This window comes from Felis catus, chromosome A2 (genome assembly GCF_018350175.1).
Source record: "Felis catus isolate Fca126 chromosome A2, F.catus_Fca126_mat1.0, whole genome shotgun sequence".
Taxonomy (NCBI): domain Eukaryota; kingdom Metazoa; phylum Chordata; class Mammalia; order Carnivora; family Felidae; genus Felis; species Felis catus.
This window is the reverse complement of record NC_058369.1, coordinates 12,972,398-12,989,300: the sequence shown is the minus strand read 5'-3', so window position 1 is coordinate 12,989,300 and position 16,903 is coordinate 12,972,398. Positions and strand designations below refer to the sequence as shown.

Here is a 16,903-nt window from a genome sequence, read left to right as displayed (position 1 = left end):
CCAGCCTCCAGTCCCTCCTCAGATACCCTGCATGGTTTCCTATAGTCCCCTCGGTGGGCCCAGGGACGCTAAGTGAGCCCCGGCTGGGTCATCACGGAGACCCCTAAACACAATATCCAGCCTGTTGGGTCAGAGCCAGGCCCTGCCCCCAGTCTTCCACACACCTCTCAGCCTCAGTTTCTCCGGCTTGAGGCTGAATCAACGGCAGCTTCTGCCTCCTCAGGTCCTGGTACACGTGAACAGCAGGCTGGCATGCACCAGACGCCTCGTAACTGCAGCTGTCACCCTCAGTTACCTGCAGGGGAGGTGCAGGAACTTGAGATGGGGTGTCCCAGGCAGCCCTAGCTCTCCGCCCACAGGAACTCATTTGCGGACACCAAGCCAGAAAAGCTCAAGGTTTTAATTCAGCACAAATAACCCACCTCTTTCCTGGGAAATAGAAACTGAAAGCCGAAACTTCTGCCTGCAAATACCCATTCCAGAGCCTCCAGGTCAAAGGATTCTCTCGAGCCTTTGTCATTGGCCAGGACGGCCGTTATGTTAATAAGGGGGCGGCCTCAGCCAATAGGACGTCCCAGCACCCCCCTAGCTCCTGCCCAAACTCACTCATTCAGGGGCAGATGTAGAGGCACCTGCTTTTTACCACTATTGGCCTGTGCCCAGGACTGACTACTCAGAGTCAATGGTGCCAGGTCGGAGTCTTGGGTGGCAGAGGTGGCTGGGGGGCTTTCTGATCCTGGCGGTGCTGGGTCTGTCCGTGGCCCTGGTCATCTTTGTTGTCAAGGCCAACAGCAAAGCCTGCAAGGATGGCCTCCTAGCAGAGGAGGAGTGTCACGGTGTCACCCGCCTCCTGGAGGTCCGGCTAACCCAAGCCTGGGAAGGCTTACTGAGGAACGAGGTCCAGGCTGCCACCTGCAACGAGACTTTGGTAAGCTACTGCAGTTCCTGGAGAGGCCCCCCCGTGCTTGGGTGGTCCCCACCGGTCTAGATGGAGATAAAGACAGACCTTGAAACTGCCCCTGGACCCTCATATAGGGACCTGAGTCCCAATAACCCCCCATCAGGCTTTGGGGACCTCTGAATTCTCTCAGCAGTGCTGGTGTGGGGCAGGGCCTTAAAACTCCTTGGAGCATCCAAATCGGGTGTGTCAGTATCCCCGCTAGGATGTGCAAAAACCTCCAGCCTGCTGTGGGGGGGCTAGAAACTCCTCTTGGCACCAATCCTGTATAGCAGAGATCCCATCTAGGGGTTGGGATGGGAAGGGGCTCTTTATACATCCACTGAATGAGAGAGAGACTTTGAAACTTTCATTTGGGTCCCGATATGGGACGCTGACGTCTAACTTGGGCTCAGAAATCCCCCTGTGTTCTGGGCTAGAGGGGACCTCTAAATCTTGGGCAAAAAGAGGTCTAGGAGTTTCTCCTAGGCTTTGGGCATAGGGAGCCTCCAAATTCCCACGTTGGGGGCCTCAACCCCCCTATTTCGAGGATCACATCCTTAGCGGCCCTGGGAGGATGGGAGGTTGTGGCCATACTTGGAGGCGGGAGACTGGGGTGCAGGGAGGATCGGAGGTGAATCTGAAAGGGGTTTGGACCTGGACCCCTCTGAACCTAGGGCCTGGGAAGGGAGTCTGGGGCCCTGGTCTGCAGCCCCCCCTCTAGGCCAGAACCCCAGTCTCTAGCCCTCCCCTCTGTCCCAGGTAACCCTGTTGGCTTCCCTGGAGATGGAGAAGGCCCAGAGCCAGGAGTGGCTCGCGAAAGGGAAGGAGCTTCGGGGTGAGAAAGCACAAAGCTTTCCAAGGAGACGGATTCGGAGGGATGGGTCAAGTATTGAAGAGGGGAGAGGGAGGGCCCCAGGGTTGGGGTCGCTAGGGAGCTGCCAGAAAATCCCAGTGGAGGGTGTGAAAGGAGGACGTCAGGTTTCCAAGATGGGGTGGCGTGGGGGCGGGGCGGAGGCGGTCTTAGGTCCCAGGATGGAGCCCGGTGAAGGACGGTGCCACTGTGCTGACGGGTTCCCCCCCTCCCCCACCCTGCCGTTTCTCTCCCACCTTAGGAGAGATTGAGGAGTTGAAGCACAAGCTGCAGAACGCTTCGGTGGAGGTGGAAAGACTGAGGTTGGCGCCACGCCCCCCCGACCACGCCCCTTCCACCCGCCCGTCCTACCCCGAGACCCCGGACCCCCTTTGCACGCAAAGTTTGAATCCCATCCTTGCCCCTCTGGTCCTACAAGCCCACTCTCCTCCCCACTGACTTGGTGCGGGGGGAGAGGGGAGATTCTGAGGGGCGACGAGGCTAGAGCTGGTGGCAATCAGTCCCGGGCGGTTGCCTGAGTCGTGCCCACATCTTCCCCCAGAAAAGGGACTGAGACCTCGAGCAAGAAAAAGGAAGTCGCGTCTGCCAGCTCCTTGAAAGCGCTCAGCCCCTTGGTGGTCTCTGTGCACCTGCTCCTGGCCTTCGTTGCTCTGCTGGCCTGAGGTCCCTGCGGGTAAGAAGGGGGCGGCCTGGGGTAGAAGAAAGCTGGGGACGGAAAGGAGGGAGTCCAGGATGAGCCAGGATTTGGGGAGGCGGCCTGCCTGCACAGGGAGGGGTTTGGGGGAGGGAGAGAGAGCTCACTGAGTGGGGAGGAGGCCTGGGGCCCGGGGCGAGGCGAGGCTTAGGGAGGGGGCGGGGCGTCTTTTGTTCCCCTTCAGTCCACCCTGAGTCCCTCTTATGATGCCTCTTAGGCCACAGTCTGGACTGGTCCGTTCCTGCTCTGCTTTCGCCTTGGAGGCTTGACCTGACCTGACCGGTTCTGAAGAGGCCACGCTGTGGCACAATTAGGGGAAGGGGGGGGGGGGGGCCGGGCAGCAGCTGGAGGTACACGGAGAAGCCTTGAGGTTGGACAAACAGGGGAGCTGGCCCAGGGCTGCCTCCCCCTCGGGCTTCCCCGCCCCCTCCCCCTTGCAGCGCTAGGCAGGGCGTGGGACGGGGAGACCTGCTTCTTGCTGTCACGGTTTCTGGAAGCTCACTGTCCTCTGAGGTCTCTGACCTCCTTAAAAAGTAAACACCCCTCGGGGCGCCTGGGTGGCGCAGTCGGTTAAGCGGCCGACTTCAGCCAGGTCACGATCTCGCGTCCGTGAGTTCCAGCCCTGCGTCGGGCTCTGGGCTGATGGCTCAGAGCCTGGAGCCTGTTTCCGATTCTGTGTCTCCCTCTCTCTCTGCCCCTCCCCCGTTCATGCTCTGTCTCTCTCTCTCTCTCTCTGTCCCAAAAATAAATAAACGTTGAAAAAAAAATTAAAAAAAAAAAAAAGTAAACACCCCTTCCGGGGAGAAAGACATTGCTCTGAAGTTCTTGGAGTGCCATTGTGTCACCCCGCTGCGTCTGGGCCCTGTCCTGCAGGCAAATGTGGACACCCACAGACATCCACACCAAATGCTGCTCCAGAATGTTCCCAGGAACCCCTAGGGTTTGGGCAGGCAGCATCCCACCGCCTCCCTGGCCCTCCTCAGTGGGACTGTCTTAAAGGACTGTATGTACACCCTCACCAGCTGTGCGCGGGGCAATCTATTCTTGCTCTCCTATCTACTCTCACTTCCTCACTGGATCTTCCGAGGCGTGTCCCAGTAAGGAAACCAAGGCTGTGATGGGGGGACATCCTTTTGTACTTTCCAATCCCATCCCACAGAAAATTCGGGGCTGGTACTCAAACCTGGATCTGCAGACACACACACGCCAGGTCTTTGTCACAAGGCTCGCCCCCGCCCCAAACTCCTATTCATCCTGCAGTGCCCCACTCTGGGAACCCCTCCTACAGAGAGTCCCTCTGCTTCTTCACCATTGAGAGCTGTTGTCCCGATAGACTCTTCATCTGCTTTCTGGGATCCTCGCAGGCTCTACAAAGCCTTCCTCCTCTGTTACCTCCCTTTCTCCAAGTTCTGCTGGAATCCCAACCATTGTCCAGGCAGCTTCCTGCCCTTGGCGCAGGAGCCAGGACCTTTGTGTCTATCAGCACTGCTGACTTTTGAGCTGAATTGTTCTCTGTGGTGCTGGGGGATCTTGAACAACGCCCCTGGCCTCCATCCACCAGATGCCTGTGCCCCTACCCCCGGGCGGCGACGACACAGATTGCCTTCGGGCATTACCAAGTTCCCCGTGGGGGTGCAGACTCCCTTCCTGTGAGAACCTCTGCTCTAGAAGCGGAGATTCTGGTCTTCCTCCTCTCTTGTGTCCCCAGCTCGCAGGAGGGCTCAGGAGGTTGCTTTATGATGACCAAGTCATTTCACCCGTGTGAAATGAGAAGTCCCTGGATTTGCTCGGGATTTCTCAGCTGCTCGAGCAATCGAAACTCCCGATGCCCAGAAGCAAACCCTTCTCGCCGGACCCGGGGCCTCCCCCCACCTGTTACCGCAGCCCATCGCCTGACGGGGGCTCACATTCAAGAGACAAGTTTTGATTGGAAAGGAATATGCGTCTCGTTCTGGAGGCCGGCCACCTGGGGAGAAGGCCGACTCTTGTCCAAAAGGCAACTCCGAGGTTTCTGCCCGGCCCAGAGATTTTTAAAGGGATTGAGGACACAGTTAATCAGTTAAGGGAGTGCAGGGGCCTGTGACAATTCTTAATTATGTGCCATCTCGATGGTGTCAGCTACAGACCTTGCTAGTGTGGTGCTCAGAGGTTGTGCAAGGGATCCTGGTTCCTTGGTGCCCCGGTGGGGGGGGGGAGCCCGGGAGGTGCTAGAGGGTTTGGGTCCTTGGTGCCCAGGGTGGTGCAGAAGCGCTCTGTTCTTTCTGGGAAAGAACGCATGATCTATAAATATACAAAGAAAGGCTTAGTTAATCATTCACATGGGCTCAGCATTCTCTTGCAAAAATTTAATGACTACTAGGGTGGCCTGCGGGCCCACCCACCTCTGTCCTCAACTCCCGCCCCCAGAGCTGCGTTTCGATGATAAAGGGGGACAGGCTTGCCCAACATGATGGACTCAACCCGTTCAGAACATTTCTCCTCCCAAGCCCCTATACGTGGCTGAGTATAAACTTCTCTCCCTCCTAAAGACACCCCTGTAGGGGCCAAGATGGGCCACTTTGGCAGGAAGACTATTTTGAGATAAAAAAGCAATCACGCGGCGCCTGGCTGGCTCCATCAGGAGAGCACGCGACTCTTGGCCGCGGGCTCGTGATTTCGAGGCCCACGTCAGACGTAGAGCCTACTTGAAAAAAGAAACTAAAATAAAAAATAAAAAGCAATCAGGGGCGCCCGGGTGGCTCAGTCAGTGAAACGGCCAACTTCGACTCGGGCCATGATCTCACGGTTCATGAGTCCGGGCCCCGCCTTGGGCTCTGCGCTGACAGTGCGGGCGCCTGCTTGGGATTCTCTCTCCCTCTCTCTCTCTCTCTCTCTGCCCCCCCACTTGCGCTCTCGCTCTCAAAAGAAATAAAGAGACTTTAAAAATAAGCAAATAATAAAAAACAATCAAAGCCCAGCAGATTCAGGAAAAGCTCTGTCCTCCCCACCCCCCCCCACCCCCCCACCCCCCCGCAACCTCCTAAAAAGAATTTAAATAGAGGACCCGCTCCAGGAAGAGAGCTATCACCACAGATGAAAACATCATACTAGATGTGATGTTCACTAGATGTGGTAGACAGGAACTGAGCAAGGCCTCTTTGACCCGAAATCCTCTGTGTCCCATTGTTTCTGAGTGGCCCAGGGCCGGAAGCCAAGCTCTCCAATCAGCCTGATGGCAGGGCCCCGGGGGGGGGGGGGGGGTGGACGGATCGGTGGACGGATCGGGACTGCACGGCGGCCCACGGACAGTGAAGCTTCTTGTACTCCCGCTTTTTATGTAATTTGGCCTTAGCGTTGGTCAGGGCAGCCCCCCCCCCCACCAATGAAAGTACCTGGGGATTTGTCGGTTGGGGAATTGCCCGCGACACGCCCCCCCTTCCCCCCGGGAAGAGAACCATTGGGGAAAGAAACAAGATTCCGCGGGGAAATTATGCCGCCCCACATGCAGCCCTTGCCACCCCCTATAAAGACTCCTCTGCCTAAAGGAAGGATAGCCTCCTACATTTCCCAGCCGAGGAGGGGGACAAATGGGTTGGAAATCCCCACTCCGGCACAAAGGAATGTATCCGTGGATACAAGTTACTCCAACCCCTAGGCCCACTTGGCCCCCAGGAGGCATTCCAGGTGATAGAGGGACCTGGTGGGTTGAGGTACAGAATGGTTCATTAGTTCCTAGGTATCCGTTGTCTCTCTGGGAGCGCATAAGGCGTGGGTTCCCGGGGCCCTCTTGGCTCCCTCCCGGCACCCCAGACCAAAGCGAATACTTCGGTTCCTTGTACCGCAAATGGTTCAAAGGAACAATCAAGAAGCCATGTCCTTGTAAACGTTCCAGTTGAGGCGCTAAATGACCTTTGAGTGTCGAGAGCTAGATGACCTTTCGTGAAAACGGCAAAGCAAATGCTTTAGAGACCGTAGATAAGCGTAGATACATAATGAAAGCAGTATGAAGAAATCAACCAACAAGCAAAGGGCAGGAGGGAACGTTACAGGAAAATAATCATGACGTTCCTTAACGGGTGATTGCACAAAGGGACGTTTCTAGAATTAGGTCACGCCGAGAAACAGAGAACGCGCGCTACAAGGAAATCGCTAACAAACGTAATGCCACGTTCGCCACAATAAAGCGGCCAGGCTAACACGCTGCTGTTGTCTGCATCCATTTGTTATTTTCGCTGACGCCGCCGTTCATCCTTCGGGAACCCCTGCACCTGCTGAGGCTGGACCCCGGCAGCCCAGCACGTATTTGTTTACTAAACGTTCACTCTTTTTCATCTTCCTGTGACTTGTGTTCCTTCCCTTTGAAGTCCCAGACCCCTACCCTCCTCCTCTCTTCAGTTTAGAATGACTTCTAGGGGCACCTGGGTGGCTCAGTCGGTAAAGCGGCCGACTTCAGCTCAGGTCATGATCTCGCGGTCTGTGAGTTCGAGCCCCGCGTCGGGCTCTGTGCTGACCGCTCAGAGACTGGAGCCTGTTTCAGATTCTGTGTCTCCCTCTCTCTCTGACCCTCCTCTGTTCATGCTCTGTCTCTCTCTGTCTCAAAAATAAATAAATGTTTAAAAAAAAAAAAAAAAAAAAGAATGACTTCTATACCCGGGACGCCAGGGTGGCTCAGTCAGTTAAGAGTCCAACTCTTGATTGCGTCTTAACTCAGTTAAGGGTCCAACCCAGCTCAGGTTGTAATCTCACGGGTTCGCGAGTTCGAGCCCAGAGTCAGGCTCCATTCTGACAGCGCGGAGCCGGCTGGAAACTCTCTCTCTCTCTCTCTCCACCTTCCCGCTCTCCCTCTCTCTCTCAAATAAATAAACTTAAAAAAAAAAAAAGGCATAGAATGACATAGATACCTGATTTTGCCTGGCTTTGGAATTTCCCTGTCTGTGTGGATTCCCCATATGTATGAAATTAAACTTTATGTTCTCTTGTTACTCTGTCTCGTGTCAGTTTGATTCTTAGTCTGGCTAGAAAGATGTAGAAGGGGGCAGGAAATTCTTACTCCCTGATAGCCCCCTTTTTTCCCTCACTGGCTGTGACTCAGCGGGGCCCTGAGAAGTCAGTCTTGCAAGTCTGTGGGGTTCCGGCTCCAGCAGGAATCTCCCAGTGGTCAGCCGCTGCTGTGTGACCCTGCCCTGCGACCGGGCCTCTCTGGGCTCTGGTTTCTTTCATGTGGAATGGGGGCAACGGGGAAGGGAGGACACTGAGCTTCTAGTTCACAGTCTCCACTCAGCTCACATTTCACATTTACTGCGTAACTACTGTGTGCCAGGCCCTCGCAGTGACGGTGATAAGGACACGTGCGTGGGCTTTGCTTTTAGGAGCTCACCCAGTCTGGTGGCGGAGGTGATGTGGTTTTTGGAGTGGTGAGCGTCCGGAGCTGAACGGCCAAGAAAGAACTCTTGAAGACGTCTTTGGTGCAAAAAGGTGACCTCATTAAAGCACAGGGACAGGACCCGCGGCCGCACTGGGGTTGTGAGGAGTGACTGATTATATACTATGGAGTGGGGGTAGGTAAAGGCAAAAGAGAGTCCTTTAAAAGGACTTTCACAGGCTAATGAGGGCTTTTTTGTTTTTTAATTTGGAGAGAGAGAGAGAGAGAGAGAGAGAGAGAGAGAAACCCAAGCAGGTTATTCTGAGCTGTCAGTGCAGAGCCCCATGTGGGGCTTGAACTCATGAGCTATGAGATCATGACCTGAGCTGAAACCAAGAGGTGACTTGCCCAACCGACTGAGCTCCCCAGGGCCCCCCAAAGAGGACTCTTAAGATACCAGAGGCCTTGCTACTGTCAGGCTGAGGTTGTGTTTCCTCTAGTAAGGCGTTAACATTAAGACAGTAGGAAGTTCCTGGAGAAATGTTTCACTCTGAATTTGCCTCAAGTATTTGTCAATGGGCTGCAGGTTATAAGGAAACTCAATTTTATTTACCATTTCCTTCCTGCCTTTGTTCTCCGCCTCACTATGGAGGAGAGGGTGGTGTTGGGGCTCCAGGAAACGGAGTCTACAGTCTATGGGTTTCTGGAGATTAGGCTGTTGATAAGATTGCCTTTTTCTTTAATTTTTTTTTTCAACGTTTATTTATTTTATTTTTGGGACAGAGAGAGACAGAGCATGAACGGGGGAGGGGCAGAGAGAGAGGGAGACACAGAATCGGAAACAGGCTCCAGGCTCCGAGCCATCAGCCCAGAGCCAGACGCGGGGCTCGAACTCACAGACCGCGAGATCGTGACCTGGCTGAAGTCGGCCGCTTAACCGACTGCGCCACCCAGGCGCCCCAAGATTGCCTTTTTCTTGTAATTCACTAAGACATCTGTAAACCGATGGGGACTCCCGTCCCGCAGGACTGTGATCTCTAGCAGTTAACCAGCAGGTTTTCCCATTCCTTTGTTCTTGGGCAACCGGGGGTGCCCGAGGAATGTCACCCGTGTCCCACCCTGGGTTGTTGGGGGGGGGGGCGGGTTGCAGGGTGTCAGCGTGCCTTATGCTCCCTCGTCGGCTGGGAATCGAACACCTCAAATGCAAAATTACAAGAAGAGCAGAGACAGTCGAAAGGGGCCTGAGTTAGTGATGAGGACGAAGGATCAGGTACTCCTCGCTGCCCTCAAGCGAAGAGAAAGAGAAAGCCTGATGGTTAACTGCTAGAGATCTCAGTCCTGCAGGGCGGGAGTCCCCATCGGTTTACAGATGCCTTAGTGAATTACAAGAAACAGGCAATCTTATCAACAGCCTAATCTCCAGAAACCCGTAGACTCCGTTTCCTCGAGCCCCAACACCACCCTCCCCTCCGTAGCGAGGTGGCGAACAAAGGCAGGAAGGAAATGGTAAATAAAATTCAGTTTCCTTATAACCTGCAGCCCATTGACACAGTAGAGGCAGGCAGAGTTAAGACATTTCTACAGAACTCCCTACTGTCTTCATGTTAATGCCCTACTAGAGGAAAAAACAACCTCGGCTTGACAATAGCCAGGCCTGTGGTATCTTGGGAGCCCCCTTTAAGCACGTGGAAGTCATTCTAGGTGTTGTTAGGAAAACGCCGTTTATTTACTGTTTAGTAAAACTTCAGTCGTGAGACCCTTCAGATGTATATCCGGGGCCCCGTATGCTTGGAGTATGATTGCCAGCATAGACTTGGGGGCTAAGGATATAGGAGGTTTGCAAAGGAATTTTTATGTGTTTAAGGACACTCACAGGATCCTGGGGGGTGGGGATAATGTTAAGTCAAGATTCTCTTTTGCCCCCAGCAAAGTGTCATCATCCAGGCAGCTGAGCTCCTAGAGGAAGGTCACTCTGCCTGTTTCAAGGACTCGCCAACGGGCCGCAGGCAGTAAGGGAATTTAATTTTTCATTTGCCTTAGTTTCCCACATCGCCGGGGCAAGCACTTAAACCCCCCCTTACGTCTCGATGAGGGTGATATTAGGGCTCCAGGAAATGGAGTCTATAGGCTTCTGGAGATTAGGCTATGGATAAGACTGCCTTTTTCTTGCAGTTTATTAAGTTCCCCACAAACTGAAGGAGACACCTGTCCTGCATGGCTGTGATGTCTATAAGTCAACCACTCCTTTCTCTTTCCTTTCCTTTGTTCTTGGGCTCCAGGTAAACGGGGCTGGAGCTGATTTACAGTGTCAGATCGCCCCCTGGCGGCCTAGTGGAGAAGGGGCTGGGAGTTGGGACCCATCCCCTCCAGCCTCTCACCCTCTCTGGCCCTCGCAGCCAGTCCCAGAAAGTGTGGCAGCTTGAGCCAGGCAGACCTCCGTCGGTCGTGTAGCCTCGCGTCTTTCAGCCTCAGTTTTTCCACGAAAAAACCCTTGCCGTGGGCCCCGCATGCAAATGGGCGCTTTGTGAGGATGGGCTCGCATGGTTCCCACTAAGCCCGATGGGGCAGGAGCCAGAGCACCCCCACTTCAGTGGGGGAGACTGAGGATGAGAGGACAGCACGTGCTGTGCTGGGCACATGCGATGCGGAGGCAGAACTGGAACCCAGGACCCCCAGTCCGGTCCTGGGCGTGGGTAGCCTAGGCTGGCCCCTGGCGGGGGTCCAGCCCCTCCCAACGCACTCGGGAAGCCACGGCCGGGCAGGGCGGAGCCGTGGGTGTCCCTGGCGCCCCAAGGTGCCAATTAAATGCTCGTGGCTGTCTGGGGCCAGAGCTGTGGACGGAGGCATGGCCGAGCTGGGGCCAGAGCCGGGACGCGCCTGGCGGGTGCTAGCCCTGTGCGGGGCTGCGGTGTTCCTGGCGGCCGCGGCAGCCGGCGGGGCCCTGCTGGCCTGGAATCTGGCCTCCTCGGCCTCCCGGGGACCTCGCTGCCCGGAGGCAGGTGCCAACGCCACGGCGCCCCCCAGGGACCTGGCGCCAGAGGTCGAGGAGCTGCGGCGCCAGCTGGCAGAGGCTACCCAACGCCAGGAGGCCCTGGCCAGACAGCTGAACCAGGCCAACCGTGTCCGTCGGGAGCTGGAGGAGGCACTAAGGGCCTGTGAGGGCCGCCAGGTAGGCGGGCAGGGTGGGAGACTGGGGAATCCAGAATCGGGGGAGAGGGCCTGCACACACAACCCCAGGGTTGCCCCCCACCCCCACCCCATGCATTCGTCTCCCTAATTCTTCACCCGAGAGTGGCACCGTCATCCCTTCCAAATCCTGCTGGTTCCCCCTTAAGTCTCCCTGCTGACCAAGGAGGCCCCATGATTCTCTGCCATTTGCCTAGTAGACGGTGGTGGCTAGAAGCCCCAGACCCCTGAGTCCACCTGGGGAGACCCTGTGCTAACCCTCCCCCTGGGTGCCCACTCAACCTCCCCCAGCCAGTGTCCAGCAGCCCTATTTCCAGAGAGGGACATTCACGTCACCTGTAATTAGGAGGCTAAAGTTGGCCTCTTGGGGGAGGTACTGGCCAGGTCCTCCCTTTTCCCCCAGCTACCCCTTCACAAACTCTCTCTTAACCCTTCCCAGCCCTGGGCCTTGCAAAAGAACCGTTCTCAAAGTCCCAATCTTTCATTTACTACTGTGGATCTCTGGGTACCAGGCCCAGCAGGGGCTGGGCGGTGTGAATTTTAGAAATCAAAACAGACCTCCACCCTTTACCTGCCTGCCTGAGGGAAGGGCCCCAAGCCGCCGAGGTCAAGCGCAGCCTGCTCTGGGTTCAAATTCTGGCTCTGCCCCTCAGTGGAAGATGTTCTGAGGAGGCCAGGCCAGTTGTTTTGAAGAACGTCTCACAGAGGTGAGGAAGCATACTCCAGAAACCCAGTCATTGTCAACCACCGGATTGGCTTGTGTTGGTTTGAAACCCCAGGGAGTCTAGATGCAGCTGGGACTGGGACCGCAGAGCTAAACGGTTTCCACATTCGGTGGCTTCGGGGGGGGGGGGGCGGTGGGCCCCGGGCAGAGCAGCGGTCACCACTCGGAACCCCAGGCCACTTCTGTTTTACAACCACAGGAGCCCCAAAGGGCATTGCAAGTAATGCTCAGGGAACGGAGTCACCAGGGTCAGTTCAGTCCTCCCCAGAAAGAGGCGAGACTTCACTTCTCTCCTGGCACCCCGCCCCTCCTTACTTCCTCTCCACTCCCCAGAGCCGGCTTCAGACCCAACTGATGACCCTGAAGACTGAGATCGAGGAGGCGAAGGCACAGGGGACCCAGATGGGGGCTGAGAACGGGGCGCTCACAGGTGTGTTGGGGCGCAAGGGGTGGCCAGGGCTCAGGGCGGGAGGGGCCTAAAAGGTTCCTAGTTATGCAAATGACATGCGCAAGTGCAAACGTAATGTAAACGACATGCAAATAAACGCGAAAACTTACGAGGGAAATGCACGTCACACTCACAAAGGCCACGCAAATGTCAGAAACACAACGCAAATGCAACCAAATACGCAAACGCCACTTACACGACTCCCAAAAGCAACACAAGCCTATGAAGAGCTCTGCAAATGACACGTAAAGGTCATGCAACCAACGCACACACTTAATTCAAATAAGGCAAGGCTGCAAACAGTATGCAGACTGTAAAAAACTCCCAACGCCGGCGTTAGGCGGGCGGGAGCGAGGTCTCGGACCTGACCGGGCTCCCTGGACCCGCAGAAGCGCTGGCGCGCTGGGAGGCGGCGGCCACGGAGTCTGGGCGGCGGCTGGACGAGGCACAGCAGCGCGCACGCGCGGCCGAGGCCGAGGCCGAAGCTTGCGCGGCCCGGGAGGCGGCGCTGCGCGAACGCGCGTGAGTGAAGGGCGGGGCCGGGGGCGGTGGACGGGCGCGGCGCGTGGCCAATGGCTGCGCGAGACTTCGTTCTTTCCGCCCAGCGTCGCCTGGTGGGGAAGGAGGGGAAGGGTCCCCGGGGATGGAGCAGCAGCCTGGCCGTGTGGGCGGGGCCTTGGGGTGTTGCGTGACAAGAAGGTCAAAGACGGGATCCTGGAGTTGGAACCTAGGGGTGGTCAAGGATGTAGGCTGTGTGGGGGCTGGACTCCCCAGGCTGGGGCCGGCACTCCGGAGGCATGAGTCCCTGGGGTCGGGCGCGCATAGAGGAAGGGCGAGGAGCGGAAGAGAAGGACGCAAGTAAAAGGAAGTACCGAGGGAGAGGACGGGGGTTCTGGAGGCTGAGCTCCAGGAAAAGGGGATGGGAGGCCCTGGGGAGGGGTCCCGGGAATGGCTGGGGGGTGGAGAAAGGTTAGGGGAGCTGGGGATCTCTTGGGAGTGGGGTTCTCAGGAAAGATGGAAGAGTACTGGGGGGAGGGTCTCGGGGGCGGGGATCCAGGTGCTGATGGACCCCTCCCCACTTCCTGTCAGTAAAGCCCTGGAAGCCGAGATGGGCCCCCAGCGCAGAGTGCCGCACCCCCGATCCCGCTCCGGGTCCCGACCGCGACCCAGCCCCCGCTCACGTTCTCGCCCAAGAACTTCGGGGGGCTGCCGGCGGCCGGCGCGGCGCGCTCGAGGGTGAGTCGGCCCCTAGCAGGATGAGGGCCCGAGGCCGGGAGGGCACACAATGTGGCGGCCCTGCTGGGACCCATATAGAGGTGTCCACGCTGGATGAGATGCCCAGTCGACAGCCATCAACGCTCAGCTTTGGACCCAGGAGCCACTCTGAACAGAATCTACAGAAAGGAGACTCGACTCTCTCTCCCCAACCAACTAATGCTTTTTTTTTACAGATGGGGAAACTAAGGCCCATTCGATGACCCAATGAGATAGTGCTGATTTGAGACTTCAGTCCCTTCTGATGACAGTGTTGCTTCATCCCACAGGCATGAAGAGTTAGGGTCCAGCCCTGGCTCAGGAGTGACCTGGAAGGGTCACTTCTCCTCTCTGGGCCTCAGTTTACCTTGTCTGTGTATCGAGTGATTAGAATCATGTTTGGCGAGCCAGCCTATCCTTGACAACACAGACCGACCAAGATGGCACAATGGGAAAACTACAGACCCCTCTAGCTATGAGGAGGGTACAGAAGTCCCAAATGGAATTTTAGCAAAAGAGCATTAAGCACCACATTTTAAAAATACATCACAACGAAGGGGCCTTATACCTGAGATGCAGGGATGGCTCAGTATTCAGAAGTCTGCTAATAAGATTTACCATGGTGATGGATCAAACGAGAAAAGTTCTGAAAAGGCCTCAAAATGAGGGCGAACGTGAGGATGACCACTGTGGAGTATTTAATATTGTTCTGGAGGTACTAGCCAACGCACTTAGAGAAGAAAAAGAAAGAAGGGGTATGGATAGTAGGAGAGTGGTAGGGAAATAACAGTTTGGATCGTGGGTAAGCCCTGTTTACATAGGTCAAAAATAATAGAAATACCAACAATTCCATATGGCTCAATTTCACATTAATTTCGTCTTTTACCTTATATTCGACATACCTTCAGACTTACAGAAAAACTGGAGGATTAGTACAAAGAATTCCTGGATATTCTTTATCCAGATTCCACAAAGATTAGTTACCACCTTTGCTTTATTCTTCTTCCTCTCTCTGAACCTCTTCTGAAAAACACACAGAAACGATGTCTCATTACCCATAACAGTTGAGTATGCATTTCCTAAAAACAAGGACATTCTCCCACATAATCACAGTACAATGATGAACATCAGGAAGTGGACATTGATAAAACACCATTATCTAATCTACAGACTTTAATCAGACTTTGCCAACTGTTCTCATAATGTCCTTTATAACAAAAGAATATCCTGGCTCACACATTGTATTTGTCAGGTCTTCTAGCTCTTTTAATCTGGAACATTTCTCAGTATGTCTTTGCCTTTTATGACGTTGGCGTTTTTTAAAGGCCCAAGGCAGTCATTTTCTGGTGTCCTAATTTGGGTTTCTGTGATGTTTCTGTAAGATTAGTTTCAGGTTGGCATTTTGGGCAGGAGAGCCTTGGAAGCAATTTAACATAATTTTACCTGCTGGTAGTGTGGTTTTATATAGAGAAAACCCAAGAGAACTAACTGAAACTTTCTTAGATCTATTTCATATAGTTACTTATCTCCAGGAATAAACTAATTTCCTTCTTACGTAAAGAGCTCTTATCAATTAATTTTTCAAAAAACAGCTCAGTAGAAAAATGGGCAAAGATGGGGCGCCTGGGTGGCGCAGTCGGTTAAGCGTCCGACTTCAGCCAGGTCACGATCTCGCGGTCCGTGGGTTTGAGCCCTGCGTCGGGCTCTGGGCTGATGGCTCAGAGCCTGGAGCCTGTTTCCGATTCTGTGTCTCCCTCTCTGTCTGCCCCTCCCCCGTTCATGCTCTGTCTCTGTCCCAAAAATAAAATAAACGTTGAAAAAAAAAAAAAAAGAAAAATGGGCAAAGAATATAGACAGTCATTTCATAGAAATATGCAAAAAAAAAAAAAAAAGCGACCAACCTCTTTCCTAGAAAAGAATTGCAAATTGAAATGACAAAGTGGTACCACTTTCTACCCGTTAGTCTGGCAAAAATGAAAACGAGCAAATCGCAAAGTACCATGCGCTGGCACTGCTGTGGAGAAACAAGTAATCCCACATGGGGCTAGTGAGAGAGCCCAGTGGTACAACCACTTGGAAGGGCAATTTTCTAGAACCTCTCAAAAAAGTAAAAATAGTATACATCCTTTGACCCATCAATTCCCCTTCTAGAAATTTTTCTACAACCATATTTACATGGGTACAAAATTATGGACCAGGGGCACCTGGCTGGCTCGGTCTGTAGAGCACACTCTTGATCTACAGGTTATGAGTTCAAGCCCCAGGTTGGGTGCAGAGCCTACTTATAAATAAATAAATAAATAAATAAATAAATAAATAAATAAATAAATAAATCAGATTGATGGACAAAATACAATGCAGAACCCTGGGTTGGATCCTGGCACAGAAAAACACTTAGTGAGAAGGTCAAATCAAGTCTAGAGTATAATTATTTTAATGCACTAGAGTTAATTTCTTAGTTTGGACAAATAAAATTTGGATGCCATGGTGTCAAAGAACTTGGCCATGGAAGAAGTTCAGTGACGGCTGTTCAGGGGCTCTGTACTATCTCTGCAACTGTTCTGTAAATCTAAAGTTATTCCAAAAGAAAAGGTTTACTTTTTAAAAAGAGACTAAGCGGGGGGGGGGGGGGGGGTGGGGGTGGACGAGGACATTTGTTATCACATTCTTGGTCATTGTTAAAAATTGGAAACAACCTCAATGTCTTCCGGCTGGTGACTGTTATAAATGAGTGTCCATACATCCATAGAGTGGGATACTATGCACTCTTTAAGGTGAAAAAGCAAATCTCCTCCGAGATACATTAATGTAAAAAGCAGGAGGGTGATAATTGGTGTGCATTTTTCAAAATGCAGGGACGAATGCAAATAACTCTGAAGGAAACACTGGTCACCGACTTCGGGGCAGATAGTACCTGCTGAGAGCTAGGAGCGAGGGGGCTAGAGGGCTGGGCTGGGGTGGAGGGCTGGGGGGTGGGGGGGACAGTCTCTTGTTTCTCTGTATGCCCTTTTGTAAAGTTTGCATTTTTAAAATTTTTTTAATGTTTATTTTTGAGACAGAGGGAGACAGGGGTGGGGGCAGAGAGAGAGGGAGACACAGAATCTGAAACAGGCTCCAGGCTCAGCACAGAGCCCGATGCGGGGCTCGAACCCACGAACCGTGAGATGATCATGACCTGAGCCGAAGTCGGACGCCTAACCGACTGAGGCACCCAGGCGCCCCCTGTAAAGTTTGCATTTTGAAAACCATGCACCTGTATGACATTTAAAATGATTAAAATTTGTTTTAAAAAATTCCTAAGAGGCTGATAATTGAGGGCAGTAGAAGCCCTCGGAACTCTTTCCCCCACCTCATCCAGCCCTGCTCATTACCCCCACTACCACCCTGGGGTTTAGACGTGCCGGATCTGGGGCTTTACCTGGGAGGGGCCCACGTGGAGGAGGAA

General features: G+C 54.0%; 2 protein-coding genes and 1 long non-coding RNA gene across 3 annotated transcripts; 2 read left to right on the top strand and 1 right to left on the bottom strand.

Moving 5' to 3' along the window:
• Positions 1 to 627: 627 nt before the first annotated feature.
• On the top strand, positions 628 to 2,473 carry BST2 (bone marrow stromal cell antigen 2; the record flags this gene model as incomplete). The annotated part of the gene is given in 4 exon segments (NM_001243085.1): positions 628 to 928; positions 1,700 to 1,775; positions 2,053 to 2,113; positions 2,353 to 2,473. Coding segments are annotated over 4 exon segments (559 nt in total), but the record flags the coding sequence as incomplete, so codon positions are not given.
• LOC123382619 lies at positions 2,393 to 15,067 on the bottom strand. Its single transcript, XR_006591250.1, has 3 exons — positions 14,361 to 15,067; positions 4,632 to 4,785; positions 2,393 to 2,516 (listed from the first exon to the last, which is right to left on the bottom strand). It is a non-coding gene; the product is annotated as an uncharacterized LOC123382619 (long non-coding RNA).
• Positions 10,141 to 15,018, top strand: CCDC194 (coiled-coil domain containing 194). Its single transcript, XM_019819303.3, has 5 exons — positions 10,141 to 11,015; positions 12,090 to 12,186; positions 12,594 to 12,726; positions 13,294 to 13,440; positions 13,656 to 15,018. Exons 1-5 carry the CDS (start codon positions 10,692 to 10,694, stop codon positions 13,666 to 13,668), a joined length of 714 nt encoding a protein of 237 aa, XP_019674862.2. The 5' UTR covers positions 10,141 to 10,691; the 3' UTR covers positions 13,669 to 15,018.
• Positions 15,068 to 16,903: the final 1,836 nt, after the last annotated feature.

Bases quoted from the DNA above. Each gene is read 5' to 3' on its own strand.
- CCDC194 (XM_019819303.3), top strand. From the start codon at position 10,692: ATGGCCGAGCTGGGGCCAGAGCCGGGACGCGCCTGGCGGGTGCTAGCC. The intron at 11,016-12,089 runs GTAGGCGGGCAG...TCCACTCCCCAG, and splicing joins GGGCCTGTGAGGGCCGCCAG to AGCCGGCTTCAGACCCAACT. The intron at 12,187-12,593 runs GTGTGTTGGGGC...CTGGACCCGCAG, and splicing joins TGAGAACGGGGCGCTCACAG to AAGCGCTGGCGCGCTGGGAG.